The 24,953-nt window shown below is 40.6% G+C and overlaps 1 protein-coding gene across 1 annotated transcript in view; it reads left to right on the top strand.

Moving 5' to 3' along the window:
- Positions 1-24,953, top strand: part of SPATA17 (spermatogenesis associated 17) — a 123,823-nt gene that overhangs the window by 52,385 nt on the left and 46,485 nt on the right. The window contains exon 6 of the mRNA XM_069954450.1: positions 7,535-7,658. Within this exon, the coding sequence (XP_069810551.1) occupies positions 7,535-7,658 (124 nt within the window). The remainder of the gene's footprint in view (positions 1-7,534; positions 7,659-24,953) is intronic.

Below are 24,953 nucleotides of genomic sequence, written 5' to 3'. Positions count from 1 at the left end.
GGAGATAGATAGATAGATAGATAGATAGATAGATAGATAGGAGATAGATAGATAGATAGATAGATAGATAGGAGATAGATAGATAGATAGATAATAGATAGATAGAGATAGATAGGAGATAGATAGATAGATAGGAGATAGATAGATAGATAGATAGATAGATAGATAGATAGATAGATAGATAGATAGATAGAGATAGATAGGAGATAGATAGATAGATAGGAGATAGATAGATAGGAGATAGATAGATAGATAGATAGATAGATAGATAGATAGATAGATAGGAGATAGATAGATAGATAGATAGATAGATAGATAGATAGATAGATAGGAGATAGATAGATAGATAGGAGATAGATAGATAGATAGATAGATAGGAGATAGATAGATAGGAGATAGATAGATAGATAGATAGATAGATAGATAGATAGATAGATAGATAGGAGATAGATAGATAGATAGATAGGAGATAGATAGATAGATAGGAGATAGATAGATAGATAGATAGATAGATAGGAGATAGATAGATAGATAGATAGATAGATAGATAGGAGATAGATAGATAGATAGATAGATAGATAGGAGATAGATAGGAGATAGATAGATAGATAGATAAACAAAACACAACAATCACTGAACTCAGGGAGAGAACTCGTAACTGAGGCTCCACGGACCCCTTTTTTGCATAGATAGACAGACAGATAGACAGACAGACAGACAGACAGACAGACAGATAGATAGATAGATAGATAGATAGACAGACAGATAGATAGATAGATAGGAGATAGATAGATATCATAGATAGATAGATAGATAGATAGGAGATAGATAGATAGATAGATAGATAGATAGATAGGAGATAGATAGATAGATGATTGATAGATAGATAGATAGATAGATAGATAGGAGATAGATAGATAGATAGATAGATAGATAGATAGATAGGAGATAGATAGATAGATGATTGATAGATAGATAGATAGATAGATAGATAGATAGATAGATAGATAGATAGATAGATAGAGATTTGGTCCATAATTGGTCTCTAGGACCCCCACCATTCCTGATAATAAAGGGGCCGCAGCACTTTCCCCCAGTAGTTCCTGTAGTTTCCCCCATACTGTAAGAAACAATAGAGAAGGGCATATAGCGGTAGATCAGTATGGAGGTCCTTTTGTTCTCCTGATCCTGGGGGTCCCACATAGCAGACCCCCTGCATAGTCATCTATCAAACAAAGCGCATTCATTTTATCCCACATATCAGTGTATTTTTATCACATATCAGTGTATATATATCACATATCAGTGTATATTTATCACATATCAGTGTATATTTATCACATATCAGTGTATATATATCACATATCAGTGTATATATTCCACATATCAGTGTATATATATCACATATCAGTGTATATATTCCACATATCAGTGTATATTTATCACATATCAGTGTATATTTATCACATATCAGTGTATATTTATCACATATCAGTGTATATATATATCACATATCAGTGTATATTTATCACATATCAGTGTATATTTATCACATATCAGTGTATATATATATCACATATCAGTGTATATTTATCACATATCAGTGTATATTTATCACATATCAGTGTATATTTATCACATATCAGTGTATATATATCACATATCAGTGTATATATCCCACATATCAGTGTATATTTATCACATATCAGTGTATATTTATCACATATCAGTGTATATATATATCACATATCAGTGTATATCACATATCAGTGTATATTTATCACATATCAGTGTATATATATATCACATATCAGTGTATATTTATCACATATCAGTGTATATTTATCACATATCAGTGTGTATATATATCACATATCAGTGTATATTTATGACATATCAGTGTATATTTATGACATATCAGTGTATATATATATATATATCACATATCAGTGTATATTTATCACATATCAGTGTATATATATCACATATCAGTGTATATATATCACATATCAGTGTATATATATATATCACATATCAGTGTATATATATCACATATCAGTGTATATATATATATCACATATCAGTGTATATTTATGACATATCAGTGTATATATATATATATATATATATATATCACATATCAGTGTGTATATATATCACATATCAGTGTATATTTATCACATATCAGGGTATATATATATCACATATCAGTGTATATATATATGAGATCCCCCGATAGAATCCTAAATTCCCAGCCGTTCCCTTTGTCCCCCATAGACCTGTACGGGATGGAATCCTTTGTCCATCTGTATTTGGAGCCATCAGATAGAGATGGGTGTGATAGTAAATTACTCGTCAGGTTCCCGCAGAAGGTTACACCATTAAACACACTCTATGGAGAGTGCAATACAACTAATCTCTCTGAAGGGCAAATAATTCAGCCAAATCTCATCTTGGCTTAGGGCGAATAACTACTGTACACCCGCAGTCCGTAACTCATGGTAAAGACCTGGCCATCGGGTATTAACACTTAATTAAATCTATACGCATCAATGGGCGAGGTTCCAGTGTTTCTAGCAAAGGTTAATGAGACGAGCGGCTTCTGAGGAACAAATCTGAGCGATGTTAATTGACCCAAGATCTTCTGCCCATTCTGCCCCATAGCAAATACTGTGTTGTCTGGGAAACTTCATTGGCTTTCTTTGCTTTGCAAGGAGATGCATCCGGCTTCTTGTATTATCATTACTATTGTTATTATTATTATCATTATTGTTGTTATTATTATTATTGTTGTTTTTATTACTTCACATCTGTATATGGGAGGAAGCTTGGTGGTACACTTCTATACCATGAAGCTGCCAAGGCTATGTGCCATCCCTATGGTCTGTGGGGCAGCCATATGGTGAATATTTTTTTTTTGTCTAATTATATATCTTGAACTCCAACCAGCATAATAACGAACAGTAGTATAGCTTGTTAAAGTGGTTGTTGACCATTTTTTTTCCTTTTAAATAAACTGGAGCCAGAAAGTGTCAGAGATTTGTAATTTACTTCTATAAAAAAATCTCCAGTCTTCCAGTACTTATCAGCTGCTGTATGTCCCACAGGAAGTGGTGCATTCATTCCAGTCTGACAAAGTGCTCTCTGCTGCCACCTCTGTCCATGTTAGGAACTGTCCAGAGCAGTAGCAAATCCCCATAGAAAACCTCTTCTGCTCTGGACAGTTCCTGACATGGACAGAGATGGCAGCAGGGTGCACTGTGTCAGACTGGAAAGAATACACCACTTCCTGCAGGACATACAGCAGCTGATAAGTACTGTAAGGCTTGAGAATTTCTAATAGACGTAAATTACAAATCTCTGACACTTTAAGGCACCAGTTCATTTGAAATTTAAAAAAAAATGTCGAAACACCCATTTAAACAAAAACAGACAAAAAATACAGCTATTTGGTTCAGCCTATAACCCTGCAGTGTTAATCCAGAATAAGGCGGGAGAAAAATCCATTTCATTGGGACCCCAAATCAGAGTAAATCCCTGGTTACGAGACCCCTGTGACTATAACCTGTAAATGTTACAAAAATTCATTTGGGCCCCTTTAAAACTCTTCTGTTGAGTTCACCATGACCGCCTCCATAATCTTCCACAGTCTCACTGCTCTTACACTAAAGAATCCCTTCATTGTTAGTAAAAATCTAAATCTCCTTCGATGGTGCTGTAGAATCTATTGTGTTTAAATATTATTAGTTTTATTAAATAAATAAATATACACTATCGTTCAAAAGTTTGGGGTCATATTGAATTGTCCTTATTTTTGAAGGAAAAGCACTGTACTTTTCAATGAGGATAACTTTAAACTAGTCCTAACTTTAAACAAATACACTCTATACATTGCTAATGTGGTAAATGACTATTCTAGCTGCAAATGTCTGGTTTTTGGTGCAATATCTACATAGGTGTATAGCGGCCCATTTCCAGCAACTATCACTCCAGTGTTCTGATGGTACAATGTGTTTGCTCATTGGATCAGAAGGCTAATTGATGATTAGAAAACCCTTGTGCAATCATGTTCACACATCTGAAAACAGTCTAGCTCGTTACAGAAGCTACAAAACTGACCTTCCTTTGAGCAGATTGTGTGTCTGGAGCATCACATTAGTGGGGTCAATTAAACGCTCAAAATGGCCAGAAAAAGAGAACTTTCATCTGAAACTCGACGGTCTATTCTTGTTCTTAGAAATGAAGGCTATTTCATGCGAGAAATTGCTAAGAAATTGAAGATTTCCTACAACGGTGTGTACTACTCCCTTAAGAGGACAGCACAAACAGGCTCTAACCAGAGTAGAAAAAGAAGTGGGAGGCCGCGTTGCACAACTAAGCAAGAAGATAAGCACATTAGAGTCTCTAGTTTGAGAAACAGACGCCTCACAGGTCCCTAACTGGAATCTTCATTACATAGTACCCGCAAAACACCATTGTCAATATCTATAGTGAAGAGGCGGCTGCGGGATTTTGGGCTTCAGGGCAGAGTGGCAAAGAAAAAGCCATATCTGAGACCGGCCAATAAAAGAAAAAGATTAAGATGGGCAAAAGAACACGGACATTGGGCAGAGGAAGACTGGAAAAAAGTGTTGTGGACGGATGAATCCAAGTTTGAGGTGTTTGGATGACAAAGAAGAACGTTTGTGAGACGCAGAACAAATGAAAAGATGCTGGAAGAATGCCTGACGCCATCTGTTAAGCATGGTGGAGGTCATGTGATGGTCTGGGGTTGGTGCTGGTAAGGTGGGAGATTTGTACAGGGTAAAAGGGATTGTGAATAAGGAAGGCTATCACTCTGCACCGCCATGCCATACCTAGTGGACAGCGCTTGGTTGGAGCCAATTTCATCCTACAACAGGACAATGACCCTAAACACCTCCAAATTGTGCAAGAACTATTTCCAGCAGAAGCAGCAGCTGGTATTCTATCATAGGTAATGGAGTGGCCAGCGCAGTCACCAGATCACCACCCCATTGAGCTGTTGTGGGAGCAGCTGGACCGTATGGTACGCCAGAAGTGCCCATCCAACCAATCCAACTTGTGGGAGCTGCTTCTAGAAGCGTGGGGGGCAATTTCTCCAGCTTACCCCAACAGATTAATAGCTAGATGGCGTGGTGAGAATTCCGGCCAGCACTAACTGTGGGGTACACCCAATATAGGACTCCTGGGACTAGGATCTAGGGCAAGCAAACTGTATCCGAACCATAGAGCGGCGGTGCAGAGGCAAAATAAAGCAGGATATATGATGCAAGGTCAAGAAACAGAGTCTCGCACTCACCGGGCTGAAGCTGCAAGTGGTTTATTTCCGATACATCAGAATGACTAGGCGGGGAGAGGGGAGATGGCAAAGCAGGTGTGTTCAGCAGGAGCAACAAATGTTTCACGCCTTCAGTTGGCGCTTCGTCGGGCTAGGAACGCCCTGTACGTGCAGGGGAGGTGCTTAAGTAACAATGCAGTTGACAATAAAGTTATTGAAAGACAAACAATAAAGTTGTTACAAAGGACAAAAAGAAAAAAAGTAAACAACTAACCCAGATAGACACGGATATCAGTTACAGTAAAGTATTTAAATCGTTCCTCTCATAAAGGCCGCTTGGCCCGGTAGCGTCTAAGCGTAGAATCCATCGGGTTTCTCGCTTCAGGAGAACTTTTAATCTATCTTCCCCATTACTGGGGGGACCCACTCGTTGTAAGCCAATAAACCTTAACGACTTTGTGTCGCCATCGTGGGCGGTGCGAATGGGATCAATTAGCCTAGGGACACCCTTACCCGTGCGGACAGAGTACTGATGCTCCTTAAAACGTGTCCACAATGGACGTTTAGTTTTACCAACATAGTACCTGCCGCACGGGCAAAGGATGGCATAAACGACGTGAGTCGTTCTACAAGTTATAAAGTCACGGACGTAACATTCACTGCCCCCAAGGTTAACATAAGCTTTGTTTAACATTTGGGGGCAGTAATGACAAGTGCCACATCGCTTGTTGCCTTCCGGCAAGCTGCGATCAAGCCAACTCCTATTCTGGGTGGCCCTACTCTCAGTCAAAGAGTCAGCAATAGTGGTACTTTTTTTGAAAGTGATTAGGGGCTTACGGTCAACCACGTCCTTAAGGTCACTGTCATGTTGCAACAAAAACCAGTGTTTTTTAATAATGTTGGTCACCATGTCATTCTGGTTGCTATTCTGCAATGCGAATGTAAACCTTTTATTACTAGGGTCAAAGGACTTCCTAGACTGTCTCGGGGTCTTAGCGGACAAAAGAGAGGTTCTAGGGAGAGTATTAGCCCTGGCGAGTGCCTCTTCTAGAAGGTGGGCAGGGTAGCCTCTATCTAGTAAACGGGCCTTAAGATTATTAGCTTGTTGCTGGAACCCGGCTTCTGTACTATTAATACGTTTTAACCGCAACATTTGGCTAAAGGGTATTGACCTTTTAATCTGTGGTGGATGAGAACTGCCAAAGTGTAATAAAGAGTTACCAGCAGTCTTTTTACGGAAGACAGTGGTGGTCAAACCTTGGGGTGAGGCTTCAACCAAGACATCAAGAAACTCAAACGTATTGCGTGGGGGGGCAATTTCTCCAGCTTACCCCAACAGATTAATAGCTAGAATGCCAAAGGTGTGCAATGCTGGAATTGCTGCAAAAGGAGGATTCTGGGACGGAAGCAAAGTGCGATGTAAGAACAATGTTATTTCACATACAAATCATTATTTCTAACCTTGTCAATGTCTTGTCTCTATTTTCTATTCATTTCACAATGTATGGTGGTGAAGAAGTGTGACTTTTCATGGAAAACACTAAATTGGATGGGTGACCCCAAACTTTTGAGCGGTAGTATATATATATATATACAGTATATATAGATATATATATATACAAACACAGATATAGGCTATGTTCACACAATGTTTTTTCAGCTCCGTTTAAAATTACGTCTGTCATTTTGAGTCTAAAATAACGGACATTGTTTTGCAGCCTGGCCTCCCCTTAGTGCTGCTGGTACATTATACTAGTTTGGTTACTAATTGCCCTTTGGATGCGGCTTAATTGAAAAGTCCATTGAAATTAATAGTAAAAACGGAGAAAGAACAGTGAGAAAAGAAAAACTGTGTGTGAGCAACAAATACAAAACGCCCGCTGTTTGCAAAAGACGTCTGATAATAATAATCATGATCATTAATTTGGACGTCCGCAGTAAAAACGTCCTTCATTCAATGCATTGTGTGCATTGGACGTCCGTCTTTCCATTGACTTCAATGCATTGCCATTGCAGTCAGTTCGATCGCAGCAAAAACGGACGTTATTTTAAATATGAAAATCGGCCGCCTCTTCTTTATTTTTGACGTTGTGTAAACATAGCCTATGTATTATTATTACTCTATTGCTATTTAGTTTCGTATCTTTTATATTGCTATAGTGTGTTATTATATAATATTATGTGTACTATTATTGTATTATTATTATTGTTATTTTATGTGTCTGCCTCTTGCAGGAAAGAATTGGAGGAATACGCCGAAATGAGAAATAAAGAAAAAATGAAGAAAGATTTGGAGAGTGCGGAGCGTGTGAAGGAACACCAGGCTAGAAAGATGCATTACCTCCTTAGTACTGAGCAGGTTAGTGTACAGTGCAATTCCCTGACAGCTCGGAAAAGCTACAGGGACTCCCGCACTGACAGAGACAAAAGAGGCGGCTGAATAGGACATGACGACTTGAAAAGATATCACAAAAACACAACTTCTACTTCAATTAAGTGTTTTTCTTGGTGTGAGGGCAGATAGCATGGCCGCCTGGTTCCAGCATCACAGCCCAGAAAGCAGCAGTCAGCACTTTCATCTGTGACTGCCAGAAAGCAACACAAGAACATTGCTTGACAGCAAAGGCTAATTTTCCTTGGCTGCTCGTCATGCCGTGTGTTTTGAAGTCTACAGACGTAGCAGAGCCGGGTTTATCAGACGCAGCGGAGATGAATTTGACAGGTGTAGCAGTGTTGAGGCTGTCGCGTGTAGAAGAGCTGAATTTGTCAGGTGTGACAGAATTGAACTTGTCGGGTAAAGCAGGACTGGAAATGAAGCAGAACTGAGGTCGGCGGGTGTAGCGGTGCTGAGTTTGTCACACGTAGCAGAGTTGAGTTCCTCAGGTTTAGTAGAGCTGAATATGTCATGTGTCTCACCTAACAGAGCTGGGTTTGTGCAGTGTGAAATGAGTGTCACCGGTAATGCAGTAATGGGTTTGTTAAAGGAAAAGTCCGGCAAAATTTTTTATTAAAGTATTGTATTGTCCCCCAAAAGTTATACAAATCCCCAATATACACTTATTATGGAAAATGCTTATAATGTGCTTTTTTTCCCTGCATTTACTACTGCATCAAGGCTTCACTCCCTGGATAACATGGTGATGTCACTTCCTGGATAACATGGTGATGTCACTTCCTGGATAACATGGTGATGTCACTTCCTGGATAACATGGTGATGTCACTTCCTGGATAACATGGTGATGTCATTTCCTGGATAACATGGTGATGTCACTTCCTGGATAACATGGTGATGTCACTTCCTGGATAACATGGTGATGTCACCACCCGACTCCCAGAGCTGTGCGGGCTGTGGCTGCTGGAGAGGATGATGGCAGGGGGACACTGAGGGACACAGGAAACTGGAGGGACACTGAGCATCCCTCTGCCATCATCCTCTCCAGCTGCCACAGCCGCACAGCTGTGAGTCAGGTCATGACATCACCATGTTTCCAGGAAGGGACATCACATGTTATTCAGGAAGTGACATCACCATGTTATCCAGGAAGTGACATCACCATGTTATCCAGGAAGTGACATCACCATGTTATCCAGGAAGTGACATCACCGTGTTATCCAGGAAGTGACATCACCATGTTATCCAGGAAGTGACATCCCCATGTTATCCAGGAAATGACATCACCATGTTATCCAGGAAGTGAAGCCTTGATGCAGTAGTAAGTGCAGGGAAAAAGGTACTTTATGTGCATTTCCCGTAATAAGTGTATATTGGTGATTTGTATAACTTTTGGGGAGCAAAACAATACTTTAATAAAAATTTTCACAGGACTTCTCCTTTAAATGTGGAAGAGCTGATTTTGTTAGTTGTAGCTGTGCTGAGTTTTTTCTCCTGCAGTAGAGCTGGATTTGTCAGATTGAGTTTTGATGAGCTAAGTGTTTCAGATGCAGCCATACTGAACCTTTTTTATATGTAGCAGAGCTGAATGTCGTTTTGTTATGGAGACATCACATAGGTTTTATATAGGAGGGCAAAAACAAATGTAGTATTGCTTAAAGGGGTTGTTAACAAAAAAAATTCTTTCAAATCAACTGGTGCCAGAGGTTTGTAATTTACTTCTATTAGTAAAATCTCAAGTCTTCCAGTAATTATCAGCTGCTGTATGTCCTGCAGGAAGGGGTGTATGCTTTCCAGTCTGGAGAGCAGGAGAGGTTTTCTGAGGATTTGCTGCTGCTCTGGACAGTTCCTGACATGGACAGAGGTGGCAGCAGAGAGCACTGTGCCAGACTGGAAAAAATACACTACTTCTTGCAGGATGTACAGCGGCTGATAAGTACTGGAAGACTGGAGATTTTTAATAGAAGTGAATTACAAATCTCTGGCACTTTCTGACACCAGTTGATCTGGAAAACATTGAGGTGAAAAACCCCTTTAAACCTAAGGCTAGGGCGACAGAGCGACTTGGCCGTCCATCATTAGGTTACAACATTATGATGGTGAATATGCAGTCTAAAGTGGCGTAACCATGTAGTGGCAGCCTTCTATTCTACCTTGCTGTGGTGTGAGCGCTTGTTTAGCAGCATATGTTTGGTGAAGGTGTGTACACAATTCATTATGCTAATGTGCCGCTGTCAATAGGTACTTAATGAGAATGATATACCTGACATTGTACTGCAGCTTTATACATCCCAAGACATTTCACCACTAAACCAATTAACAAGTTCCATTGTTTAGGTAAATGAGGACAGCCTGCGGGCCAGATGCCATCCTCCCACGCTTCACTTCTGCCCCACTGACTTGCTTGTTCTTGATGCCTAAAATAAATGTGACATTGATGAAAACTGTTGCAAAAAAATATTGCTTTGCCGATCATCAGCCATAAACATCTGGAGAGCACTAAGAGTTCTGTCACTGGATGGAGACTGCCTAAATAGCAACTGCTTATATAACATGGTCTTGTTAGCTGATTCTGAGATACATCATGTATTATACCCCAGAGCTGCACTCACTATTCTGCTGGTGGGGTCACTGTGTACATACATTACATTACTGATCCTGTACTGATCCTGAGTTACAGCCTGTATTATACTCCAGAGCTGCACTCACTATTCTGCTGGTGGGGTCGCTGTGTACATACATTACTGATCCTAAGTTACACCCTATATTATACCGCAGAGCTGCACTCACTATTCTGCTGCTGTTTACACACAATATTTTGCTCAGTATTGTTTCAACCAAAACCAGGAGTGGGTTAAAAGCGTGGAAACTGGCAAATATTTCCATTATAATTTTTTTCTGTGAGTTCCACTCCTGAGTTGGGTTACAAATACTGACCAGAAGCCTGTGTGTGATCATATCCTTACGCTACATTCACATGTCCGTAATTTCTATCTGCAGACTGTGGACCAAGTTATTTTAATAGCCCCTTTTACGTGGTCATAGGTGTTAAAGGAGAAGTCCAGTGAAAATTGTTATTAAAGTATTGTATTTTCCCCCAAAGGTTATAAGTAAATCCCCAATATACACTTATTACGGAAATGCTTATAAAGTACTTTTTTCCCTGCACTTACTACTGCATCAAGGATTCACTTCCTGGATAACATGGTGATGTCACTTCCTGGATAACATGGGGATGTCACTTCCTGGATAACATGGGGATGTCACTTCCTGGATAACATGGGGATGTCACTTCCTGGATAACATGGTGATGTCACTTCCTGGATAACATGGTGATGTCACTTCCTGGATAACATGGTGATGTCACTTCCTGGATAACATAGTGATGTCACATCCTGGATAACATGGTGATGTTACTTCCTGGATAACATGGTGATGTCACTTCCTGGATAACATGGTGAGGTCACTTCCTGGATAACATGGTGAGGTCACTTCCTGGATAACATGGTGATGTCACTTCCTGGATAACATGGTGATGTCACTTCCTAGATAACATGGTGATGTCTTGACCCGACTCCCAGAGCTGTGTGGGCTGTGGCTGCTGGAGAGGATGATGGCGGGGGACACTTAGGGACACAGGGCACTGGAGGGACACTGAGCATCCCTCTGCCATCATCCTCTTCATCACTATGTTATCCAGGAAGTGACATCACCATGTTATCCAGGAAGTGACATCACCATTTTATCAAGGAAGTGACATCACCATGTTATCCAGGAAGTGACCTCACCATTTTATCAAGGAAGTGACATCACCATGTTATCCAGGAAGTGACATCACCATTTTATCAAGGAAGTGACATCACCATGTTATCCAGGAAGTGACATCACCATTTTATCAAGGAAGTGACATCACCATGTTATCCAGGAAGTGACATCACCATGTTATCCAGGAAGTGAAGCCTTGATGCAGTAGTAAGTGCAGGGGAAAAAGCACTTTATAAGTATTTCCCGTAATAAGTGTATATTGGTGATTTGTATAACTTTTGGGGGCAATACAATAGTTTAATAAAATTATTTACCGGACTTCTTCTTTAAGAGGATTCGGGCTCCAAAAAATTACCAACAGGTCCTAGTGTGGACGGCAATTGCGTCACAGACCAGCAAGCTCTGCACAAGGCCGTAGCCTTCCACCTCTGTATAGTTTAGTTGGGGCAGTACTCATACCTCCACTGTCTGCCTCTAGTTGTTGCTTTAGTATTCTTTGAAGAGGTTCCTGTTCTTCTTCTTCTTCATATTACTATTTTTATTACTATTATTATTATTAATATTTTATTATTACATACAGTTTTCTTCTTATTATACTGTATCCTATCTCTCCAGAAGCCATAAATCATGTTCTCTGCTCCCCCTACTGGCTGATGCTGCACAATGAGCACATACTGGGGGATTCCTATAAGACACATATCTCTATACACGTAGCCTATTCCTGGAAAGCCATTCGTTTTATGGGACCCTTTTTTATGGTTTGTGGGGTTTGTTTTCAAGGTCTGTGGGGTTTTTTTTTTCTGGAACAAATGCTGCGGATATGGTGTTGTTTTTTTCTGACATTTTTCCTATAGGCCATTTTTTATAGCACTTAAAATATACTTGCTCAAAAAATGTACACACAAAAAACTAGCCAAAAATATATGCGTCTGCTAATAAAGAATCCTGGTCTTAAAGGGGTTGTTAACCAAAAAAAAACCTCTTCTTTTAAATCAACTGGAGCCAGAAAGTGCCAGAGATTTGTAATCTACTTCTATTTAAAAATCTCCAGTCTTCCAGTATTCATCAGCTGCTGTATGTCCTTTTAAGGCTCATACAGTGCTCTCTGCTGCCACCTCTGTCCATGTCAGGAACTGTCCAGAGCGGGAGCAAATCCCCATAGAAAACCTCTCCTGCTCTCCAGACCGGAAAAAAATCACCACTTCCTGCAGGACATACAGCAGCTGATAAGTTTTGAAAAACTAGAGATTTCTTAATAGAAGTAAATTACAAATCTCTGGCACTTTCCGGCACTAGTTGATTTGAAAGAATTTTTTTTTGCGTTATCAACCCCTTTTAATTAGTGGCCGTCTGTTCCCTTGATATGTTCCCGAAGTGGGGAAATAGCCGGGGGCTGGGTTCACACTATGTAACTGTGCGGCTGTATTTTTTATGCGGCTGTAAATGTGCGGGTGAAACTCCGGCCGTGGGAAAAAATAGACATGCGGCTGAAAACATACGGTCATTTACTTTGAAATCTGGTTCAACTAAAAATAACAAATAAAATCTTAAAGAGTCACTGTCGTATTTTTTTTTTTTGCAGAAATCAATAGTCCAGGCGATTTTAAGAAACTTTGTAGTTGGGTTTATTAGCCAAATCTGCCATTATCTGCATGTAAAAAGCCTTTTCCCCGGTCCCCCCCTCCTTCCTCTTTTTCATCCACTCTGAAAAATCTGAAAATTGTGACTTGTTGCAGGAGACGTCCCCTGTCTGCTCTAGGGAGAGGGGAGGGGGGAGGAGGAAGGAGGGAGTTAGCCGGCAGCAGAAAGCAGATAACAGAGGATTACAGGCACGGAGCTGGGTGACAGCTGTAATCCGAGCTCAGACAGGTCACTGGTGATGGTCAGAACAGATGTGAGGGATTTGTAGATTAACTCTTTGTTGTCCTGTTTTGGTCTTTTCTTTAGCTCTCTCCATAGGAGAACAATGAAGACAGGGGGGAGAGCTTCAAACTGCTTTTTCATGATAAAAATGCATTTTTCGGATAATAAACCCAATTACAAAGTTTCTTAAAATCGCCTGGACTATTGATTTCTGCAAAAAAAAAATTCACGACAGTGACACTTTAACCTCTTAAGGACATAGGACGTACCGGTACGTCCTATGTCCTCATTAGCACTTCAAAGCGGGGCCGCGCGGCGGCCCCGCTTTGAAGTGCCGCGATCCCGGGTGCCGCGTGTAGCCCGGGACCGCCGCTATTAGCGGGCACGGTCTGATCGCCGTGCCCGCTAATTAGCTAATCGGAGGCAGCTGTCAAAGTTGACAGCTGCCTCCGATTACCGGAGGCAACGTTTCCCTGGTGTCTAGTGGGGGAGATCGCTCCTCCGGGACCTTGTCCCGGAGGAGCGATCTCCGTTACTGATGCCGGCCGGGGACGCGTCCAAGATGGCGCCGTCCTCGGCTCGGCACTCGTTTGTTTACGGCTGCAGCAGCCGAAAGCAAACGAGTGCCGATCTCATGGATCTCTGCAGCATATCTATGCTGCAGAGATCTCTATGAGAGATCAAAGTGTATATACTAGAAGTCCCCCAGGGGGGCTTCTAGTATATGTGTAAAAAAAAAAAAAAACGTGTTGTTAATAGTAAAAATCCCCCTCCCCTAATAAAAGTCTGAATCACCCCCCTTTTCCCAGGTTTTAAATAAAAGTAAACAAATAAATAAATAAATAAACATGTTTGGTATCGCCGCGTGCGTAATCGCCCTAACTATTAATTAATCACATTCCTGATCTCGTACGGTAAACGGCGTCAGCGCAAAAAAATCCCAAAGTGCAAAATTGCGCATTTTTGGTCGCATCAAATCCAGAAAAAATGTAATAAAAAGCGATCAAAAAGACGTATATGGGCAATCAAGGTACCGATAGAAAGATCACATCATGGCGCAAAAAATGACACCTCGCACAGCCCCATAGACCAAAGGATAAAAGCGCTATAAGCCTGGGAATGGAGCGATTTTAAGGAATGTATATTGGTTAACAACGGTTTGAATTTTTTACAGGCCATCCGATACAATATAAGTTATACATGTTATATATCGTTTTAATCGTAACGACTTGAGGAACATGCATAACAAGTCAGTTTTACCCCAGGGCGAATGGCGTAAAAACACATTTCCCCCAAATAAAAGAAATGCGGTTTTTTTTTCAATTTCACCACACTTTGAATTTTTTTCTGGTTTTGCAGTGTACTTTATGCAAAAATTCAGCCTGTAATTGCAAAGTACAATTAGTGACGCAAGAAATAAGGGGTCATGTGGGTTTCTAGGTGGAAAAATGCAAGTGCTATGACCTTTTAAACACAAGGAGGAAAAACCGAAAACGTAAAAACGAAAATGGGCCATGTCCTTAAAGGGTTAAGAAAGTGACGCAAACACCTCTGGATGCATCTGGGAAAGCAGGAAACACAGTTTACATGAATTGCTATTACCGGGGTTTGCGATCCTCTGCACTAATGCCGATGTCTCTCATGGTTAATCTATTAAAATAATAAAACACATTTTCGTTGTAATAAAGTGCCTTTCGTTGTTCAATAATTAAATTTAAACTAATCCATCATTTTGCAATTAAATATACTGTTAAAATAAATAGATATATAAATAAATGTATATTTATATATATATATATTTATTTTTGACAGTATATTTAATTGCACAATGATGGATTAGTTAGAATTAAATTATTGAACAACGAAACGGAATTTATTTCATCGAAAATGTGTTTTATTAATTAAATATTAATTAGTACAGGAAGCTCCATAAGCCGTTAATTCATATTGCCGGCAATAGAGCATTCTGTACTAATCATTACTTTACTTTAATGAAAACATCAAATGTTTCTTCTAATTATGTTATGACAATAGCATTATTAGAAGAAAAATTTAGAATTATATGTGCGCTCAGCTGATTGGCTGATCGGCTGAGCGCACATATAATGAGCCGGTCCGCAGCACAGTGACTTCATTGTGCTGCGGACCAGCGAAGAGGACACATCGGGGTGAGTATAGAGCTCTCCCCACCCCCTCCCCGACACTGCACCCCTCCCAGCAAGGAAGGGGGGTCAGTTAACCCCTTCCTTGCTGGGATGGGTGCAGTCTGACATCAGTCTGGCCCCCAAGGGGTTAAGGGGGATGCAATACATCCTCCCTTAACCCCTTGGGGGTCAGACTGTAAGCAGCGATCTGTAAAGATGCTGCATACTGTAAGGAGCACAACACCGCTCACAATGATGGGTGTTGTGCTCCTGTTTGTGTGTTTTTTGTGTGTTTCTCCCTTTTTGTTTTTCAGATATTGGTATCCTGTGGATTACGTCGGATTCGGTGGACTACGTCGATGACCAGCGGTTGTTTTTTTTTTTTTTTTAAATAAAATGGTCAATGAGGGGTGTGGGGGTGTTTTTATTTGAATAAAAAATTTTTTTAACTTGTGTCTTGTCTTTATTTCTTTACTTTATAGACTTAGTAGTGGAAGCCGTCTAATAGATGGAATCCATTACTAAGTTGGGGCCTAGTGTTAGCCGGTATAAAATGGCTTACACTAACCCCCTATTATTACCCCAGTACCCAATGCCACCAGGGGTACTGGGAAGAGCCGGGTGCCAGTGGTCCCGGAGCGTCACAATTGGCGCTCCTGGACCGGGCGACAGCAGGCTGGTAAGATTTAGGCTGGGGAGGGCCTAAACCAATGGCTCTTCCCACCCTGGTGTTACCAGGCTGCTGTCGTTTGGTTTTTAACCCGGCTGGTTATAAAAATAGGGGGGACCCTATGCGTTTTTTTAAAATTATTTATTTAAAAAAAAAAACGCATAGGGTCCCCCCTATTTTTATAACCAGCCGGGTTAAAAACCAAACGACAGCAGCCTGGTAACACCAGGGTGGGAAGAGCCATTGGTTTAGGCCCTCCCCAGCCTAAATCTTACCAGCCTGCTGCCGCCCGGTCCAGGAGCGCCAATTTTGACGCTCCGGGACCACTGGCACCCGGCTCTTCCCAGTACCCCTGGTGGCATTGGGTACTGGGGTAATAATAGGGGGTTAGTGTTAGCCATTTTATACCGGCTAACACTAGGCCCCAACTTAGTAATGGATTCCATCTATTAGACGGCTTCCACTACTAAGTCTATAAAGTAAAGAAATAAAGACAAGACACAAGTTAAAAAAATTTTTTATTCAAATAAAAACACCCCCACACCCCTCAGTGACCATTTTATAAAAAAAAAAACATTAAAAAAACGCTGGACATCGACGTAGTCCACGGAATCCGACGTAATCCACAGGATACCGATATCTGAAAAACAAAAAGGGAGAAACACACAAAAAACACACAAACAGGAGCACAACACCCATCATTGTGAGCGGTGTTGTGCACCTTACAGTATGCAGCATCTTTACAGATCGCTGCTTACAGTCTGGCCCCCAAGGGGTTAAGGGAGGATGTATTGCATCCCCCTTAACCCCTTGGGGGCCAGACTGATGTCAGACTGCACCCATCCCAGCAAGGAAGGGGTTAAGTGACCCCCCTTCCTTGCTGGGAGGGGTGCAGTGCTGGGGAGGGGGTGGGGAGAGCTCTGTACTCACCCCGATGTGTCCTCTTCGCTGGTCCGCAGCACAATGAAGTCACTGTGCTGCGGACCGGCTCATTATATGTGCGCTGAGCCGATCAGCCAATCAGCTGAGCGCACATATAATTCTAAATGTTTCTTCTAATAATGCTATTGTGATAACATAATTAGAAGAAACATTTGATGTTTTCATTAAAGTAAAGTAATGATTAGTACAGAATGCTCTTTTGCCGGCATATGAATTAACGGCTTAATGGAGCTTCCTGTACTAATAATATTTAATTAATAAAACACATTTTCGTGGAAATAAATTCAGTTTCGGTGTTCAATAATTTAATTCTAACTAATCCATCATTGTGCAATTAAATATACTGTCAAAAAATAAATATATAGATAAATATACATTTATTTATATATCTATTTATTTTAACAGTATATTTAATTGCAAAATGATGGATTCGTTAGAATTAAATTATTGACCAACGAAAGGGACTTTATTACAAAGAGAATGTGTTTTATTAATTTAATATATTAACTATTAGAGGCATCGGCATTCGGTATCATTGCCGGCTATTTTTGAAGTACTCCGTACGGACCGCCTGTCAATCCTCGGCCGCATGTCCAGCCGCAAACAATGGTCTTGTTCATTTTTTTACGGTTCCGTTTACGATCGGGCCGTAGATTCATACATAGTGTGCACTGTGCAGCCGTATATCCTATACTTTCCAGCGTACGCATGAACCACCAAAAATACCGCTGCACAATTACAGCCGCAAATACAGCCACACAGTTACATAGTCTGAACCTGGCCTTAAACTGAAAATCCGAAATAATTCAAACCAGAATAAATAAGCGCTGTCATTTCCAATAACTTTTCATAAGTCATTTAGTGAAAAAGAGAAAGTTTTGATCAGTCGGAGTGCGTAGATACCGAGCGATCTGGAGAATGAGCGTGGAGACGTCTTAAAGTCCTAAAATAAAATCTATGGTGCATTTCACACCTCAGTATAAAACTCTCTGCAATTACGGATCCGTTTAGTAGCCATTCATTTTTAGTTGCCGTGGATCTGTAAAAAGGATCACCAGTTACAGTCAATGAGTCCGTACATGTGTGGTCGGGGATGGATACACATCCGTAATCCTGTCCGTAGTTGTTGGTCCTATTACTGATGTGTGAACGGGGCTGGAGACTAGCGAATAAGTTTGGGTTCACGTGAACATGAATGCTCGGTGTGCCCACTGCCTGGAGAAGATGGATGCTGCCCTAGTGCTACCTGAGAATCATAGATACAGCCATAGAGATTTAAATACTAAGGGCCACATGTATCATCCTGCGAACGGATGATTTTCGGCGGAAAGTGCCGATTTGCGTATTTTTTTATACGCAAATGGCCGATCTGCGAATAAAATATTCTCAAATCGGCACTTTCCGCCGAGTACGCCAGGGGGGCGTAAAGGGGGCGTGTAGTGGGCGGAAATATTCCGCCCAAATATACGCCGAAAACCTACTCCAGTCCTCAGATGGCGTAGGTTTTCGGCGGTGCGCACCGGCGCGCACGGGATTTATGTAGAGGCAGTGCGCCTCTACATAAATTTCCGTAGCGCCGGAGCTGCGGGGGCATTTTTAAGTCCGGCGTAAAAAACGCCGGACTTAATAAATGCCCCCCTAAGTGTTCAGGTTCACGCAGACCCGAACTTACTATAAGTTGTGAGCAGGCGTAGGTTTCTGCTACTATTAGTCCATTTTTTGTCTTCACAATAAATATGATGAAATATTAGAGACCACGCCCAGTCACTGTAAACCCCCAGTCACATCTGTATAAATATTGCATGCTGGACGATTTGCATGTTTTGTTTTTTTTTACAGTTAATCCTTGTTTATTTTTTTACCTTTATGTGGCTATGTTCACACAACGTCAAAAATGGAGAAAAAACTTCCGATTTCGCTATTTAAAAAAACGTCCGTTTTTGCAGCAATTAAACTGACTTCAATGCAATTGCATTGAAGTCAATGGGAAGACAGACGTTCTATGCACACAGACATGCCGCGGACATCAAAATAATGAACATTATTTTCGGACGTTTTTTGCAAATAGCGGACGTTTTTTATTGTTCACACACAGTTCTTCTATTGTCACCGTTCTTTCTCCGTTTTTACTATTAGAGGGGTAGTGCGGCGCTAAAAAATTATTCACAGAATAACACACATTACAAAGTTATACGTCATCAGGCGCTCATCCGCGCTTGGATGAGCATAACTGTGCTCAGCCAATCGCGGCTGAGCACAGTTGTGACACGCAGAGGGGGGGGCGGCGGCAGGGATTCGGCCGTGCGTCCGAAGATGACGTTTGGCACAAAATGGCGGACGGCCCTTGACACGGATCAGGTAATGTATAATGCACCACACACTTCCGGGTACACGTCCGGGGGTGGTGGGACACGGGAAGGGGGCGATTCACAGACATAACATACATTACAAAGTTGTATAACTTTGTAATGTGTGTTATTCTGTGAATCATTTTTTAGCGCCGCACTACCCCTTTAAATTCAATGGATTTTTCAATTAAGCCACAACCAAAGGGCAATTAGTAACCCCAAACTAGAATAATGTGCAAACACCCGTCATTGCACTAAGTGGATGCCAGACGTCGAAAAACATCTGTTATTTTAGACTCAAAATAACAGACGTCATTTTAAACGGAGCTGAAAAAAACATTGTGTGAACATAGCCTATATTTTAAAAACATTTAATAAATATCCAGAACCTATTCTAAAAATAAGAAAAAGTATGCAATGCTGTAAAGCTATGTTCACACAACGTTTTTTCAGCCCCGTTTAAAATGACGTCCGCTATTTTGAGTTTAAAATAACGGACATTATTTAGCTGTCTGACCTCCCCTGCTGGTACATTATTCTAGTTTGGCTACTAATTTTTTTTTTTTTTTATTGTGCGGATTAATTGAAAAGTCCTTTGAATTCAGAGAAAGAACGGTGAGAAAAAGAAAAACTGTGTGTGAACAACTAATGAAAAACGTCCGCTGTTTGCAAAAGACGTCCAAAAATAATGATCATGTTCAAAAACGTCCGTTATTCAATGCATTATGTGCATTGGACATCCGTCTTCCCATTGACTTCAATGCATTGCCATTGCAGTCAGTTGAATTGCGGCAAAATCGGACGTTTTTTTAAATATCAAAATCGGGCGCCTTTTCTCTATTTTTGACGTTGTGTGAACATAGCCATAATGAGGAAGATTTATCAAACATGGTGTAAAGTGAAACTGGCTCAGTTGCCCCTAGCAACCAATCAGATTCCTCCTTTCATTTTCCAAAGAGTCTGTGAGGGATGAAAGGTGGAATCTGATTGGTTGCCGGGGGTGACTGAGCCAGTTTCACTTTACACCATGTTTGATAAATCTCCCCCATAGTGTGTTACTTCCCACTCCTGATTTTTTCTTTTTCCATTTTTATTTATTTTTATGTATTTATTTGTATTAATATTGTTTACTTATTAATATTATTTACATATTTGTTTATTTTTATTTATTTATTTGTATTACTATTGTTTACATTTTGGTTTATATTTATCTATTTATTTGTATTAATATAGTTTATTTACCAATATTGTTTACATTTTTGTTTATTTTTATTATTTTATTTATTTATATTATTTGCATTCTTGTTTATTTTTATTTATTTTTATTAGCTTGTTTATTTATTAATATTATTGATATTTTTGTTTATTTTTATTTATTTTTATTAGCTTGTTGATTTATTAATATTATTGATATATATTTTTTTTTAATTAATATTATTAACATTTTATTTGCTTTGGATGAAACGAGTCCTAATATTTTATGGGAATATCATAAATATTTATGTTTTCCAAAATTCTTTAAAGTACCTGTAAGTCTGACTGTGCGCCGCCGAGCCTCTGTGTTGTCTGGGAACGGTTTGGGTAGGCTGGGCTCTCTTCTGTTTTGTCCATTTGCAGTCTATGTTTAATAGTGACAGCGGGGAATAATCATAAGGAAGGTCAGCACATCTTTACTAGAGGTTATTTTTTAGCTACTCGATCATTGTATGTGCCACATGTCTGCCGCCTCCTTAAACCTCTTACTGCTCCTGTGCCCATGATGCAGTGAAAGTCATTGTATAAGTGGTGATTATGGCACATTCATATCTTACCACACAGATTGGGAACGTGACCTCAGCCGCTCGCCTGGCCTTTCCTACCCCTGAGACAAAGAAAATCACAAGTTTCTCCCAAACCTCAAACTTATGATTAATAATGTTTCCAGCCAAGTCATTGGGGAATATGGTCGAGCTTCATTGCCAACCACACTAAGAATATTTCATTCACAGCCACTATTTTTAGGAAGAACGCTGATTACGGAGGAAAATTTATTAGAGAAATGGGATGTGACAAGAAAGTTACTCATCAAAAGGTCAATTAAACATTTGTAATGTAAATGAGAAAACTGAAAGTCCATAAATAAATAAATAAATATATAATTATATATTTATTTATTTTCATGTTCTTAATATTTTTAATAGTTTTGCATTCATTCATTTTTGTAAATAAAAAATACTTTTTTTTTGTAGATTTTTTTTTTTTAAACTTTCCCCTTTCACCATGTTGGAGGCAAAGTACAATGGGTGCTTTTGCTTCATGTTAGTAACAATGAATGGGAGGTAAGGGTCCAAAAAGTGTCAACAACTAATAAAGTTTCCAGGAGGAGTAGAGTTCTTCCAGGGAGTGATAGCAGGAGGGACAGTGAAGCTCTGTATATACTGAGTCTTATCTGTGTATATAGAGTATGTTGTATTCTGCAAATTCTGCAAATATATTGACATCAATCTTATTGCCCTATATATCTCTTATGACCCAGTCTACACAGCAAAGCTAAACATTTTCAGTCTATTTGGTGTGCTCTAGACTGGCTATTTTCTTTTCTTATCTCTTTCCCCCTTTTAAAGGAGAACTCCAGGCTGAGTGTCGGGGAGGAGAAGGGTGAAAGAAGTAACATGCTCTCACCTCCCCCACTCCAGCTCTGATGCTGGTATCCTGCGTCTCCGGTCCCCCAGTCCTGGACACTTCTGGGTCTGAGTGGGCAGCTAAGACGTGACGTGTTAGGCCTGCTCAGCCAGTCAGCGCCCAAGGCGGGATAGATAGATAGATAGATAGATAGATAGATAGATAGATAGATAGATAGATAGGAGATAGATATGAGATAGATAGATAGATAGATAGATAGATAGATAGATAGATAGATAGATAGATAGGAGATAGATAGGAGATAGATAGATAGGAGATAGATAGATAGGAGATAGATAGATAGATAGATAGATAGATAGATAGATAGATAGGAGATAGATAGATAGGAAATAGACACATAGATAGATAGATACAGTAGATAGATAGGAGATAGATAGATAGGAGATAGATAGGAGATAGATAGATAGATAGATAGATAGGAGATAGATAGATAGATAGATTGATAGATTGATAGGAGATAGATAGATAGATAGATAGATAGATAGATAGATAGATTGATAGATAGATAGGAGATAGATAGATAGATAGATAGATAGATAGATAGGAAATAGACACATAGATAGTAGATAGACTTTTCCACCACTTAGTTCTGTCTTTTCCCTCCGTTCGGTAGCTATATGACATGACGTCCCTCCTGTAACTGAGCAGAGATTGTAGTGTATTTAGTATATTACATGGTGGTAAGTAGTAAGCAGATGGATATATTAAGAGCGAGTTAGTTATAAGACTAGAATACAGGACACAGCGTTCTCAAAAATCCTGCTATAGATCCAGTCCTGACAGAGAGGACCTCCAGAGCAGCGCTCTCCTCATCTGTAAGCAGAATACTTTCTACACTGCACATTTTAGGTTAAACTTTCCCTTCACGAGGGGGAATACATTCACCATTGTTTGTGGTGTCAGTTGTTAAAGGGATTGTCCAGAGTTAGGGACAAGGCTGTGTGTTTTCAGGCAGAGGCTGAGCTGCAATACCAGACACGTCCTGTAGACCACAGTGGCACCTTTTAAGCTTCTTTTATATTCTGGACAATAACTTTACATATTTTTGTGAATACTGAAGGGGCTTTCCAGGCATTCTCTACCGTTTGATCTGATGTGGGGCATCTATTGACTCCATTGCCAAGGCCAGTGTCGTCTCTTACACATGATATGATCCATGCATGATAGTCACTGACCAGTGGAAATACTTTAAATAATAGTTACTTAAAGGGGCATTACACTGAAACATAACTTTCCATATGTTGCTGCCCACGGTAAGACTAATAATTCCTTCCATACTTCTTATTATCTATTCAGTCTCCTTCCCCCAGTTCTCAGCTGCTGCTTTCTGCTGAGAACACAAAAATCTGTGTGTGAGTTTTTCTCTCTGTCTCCCCTTCCTGCCCCCTCCCTTCTGAGACAAATGATGTAAACAAGTCCCTGGCAGGCTTTATCTGCAACTTTGTAGATAACAGTCACAGTGATTAAAAAGTTGCAGCCAGGGACTTGTTTACATCAGCTGTCTCAGAAGGGAGGGGGAGGAGAAAATGCCCATAGAAAACCTCTCCTGCTCTGGACAGTTCCTGACATGGACAGAGGTGGCAGCAGAGAACACTCTGTAAGACTGGAAAGAATACACCACTTCCTGCAGGACAGACAGCAGCTGATAAGTACTGGAAAACTTGAGATCTTTTAATAGAAGTCAATTACAAATCTGTATAACTTTCTGACACCAGTTGATTTGAAAGAAAAGATAATTGGTGAACAATCCCTTTAATAATTTCAGGAATTTCACTTTGCTCTAGTCTGTAGGAAAGCTGAGAATTCTTCCTTATAGCTATGGTTACTAGCAGAGACTCATCCTGTTCTTATAAGACCAAATATATTAGGGCATTGGTGTGTTCCTTACACACCTCTATAGGTTTGCCATCTGGATCTGAAGCTCCTGCATTGTATCAGCGGGTGTCATACCACATACATCCACCAGGGGTCTCAGCATGCAGTAAACAATAAACACTACTACTAATAATGTGCTGAAGTGTCCCCATCTCCTTCTAAGAGAAGAGCAGCTCCTTTAAGCTGTATTTAAGTGTTCGCACTTCTCGGCTTGTCAGCAGTTCGCTGTTGCTGTTGGCTGAGGGCTGGGAGACATAAATCACATTGGCAATAATAAAAGATTGTTTTTTGGTGGAACGCCAGCAGCAGACAGACTCAGGATGTTACCGGGGAGAGAGGCGAGAGCTACAATTTCCCTCTTGTCTAGAACGGGGTAATGTCGGTGGAGTGTTTGCAGCGTGGGTTCCAGCTCGCACATCAATAAATAACACTTTTATAGATGTCAGCGTGCGGGGCTCAAAATCTGAGCGTTATCGATAAGAGTGTCGGGCGGCCTCCAAACTAGAGGCCGAATTATTCCCTGATGTGTCCAGTTATGATAGAAGACCCCCATGACGGTCCTAGGCCAGAGGTGGCCCTCCTGCTTACATAGAGGGGTATATACTCCTGATACATAATGCCTCTCTATTATAGCTATAATAGTGAGGGGCCCGTGATGCCCCAGGGGCCCCTAGATCTCTAGAAGTTGACCCCAGTCTCAGATCACTCTCTTTTCCTGTACATTTTCCTGTATGACTAAAGGTAAAGGTAATGTACCATCAGGTAATCCTCTTTAATCCGACTCAGGGATAGAACGGCGCCGTCACGGGGAAGCCGCTGCCGCGGTACGTTTTTTGAGCCGCGGCCCGGTTCCTGTGTACGGCGCCGTTCTATCCATGGGTCCCGGACTGAAGCACAGGAGGAGGGCCAGCCCGCCCCCAGTGGGGGGATTCCTCCCACTGGGGGCGGGCCGGCCCTCCTCCTGTGCTTCAA

The sequence above is a fragment of the Dendropsophus ebraccatus genome, chromosome 15, assembly GCF_027789765.1.
Source record: "Dendropsophus ebraccatus isolate aDenEbr1 chromosome 15, aDenEbr1.pat, whole genome shotgun sequence".
Classification (NCBI taxonomy): Eukaryota; Metazoa; Chordata; class Amphibia; order Anura; family Hylidae; genus Dendropsophus; species Dendropsophus ebraccatus.
Note: the sequence above shows the minus strand (reverse complement) of the source record. Positions and strands in the feature narration are given on the sequence as shown.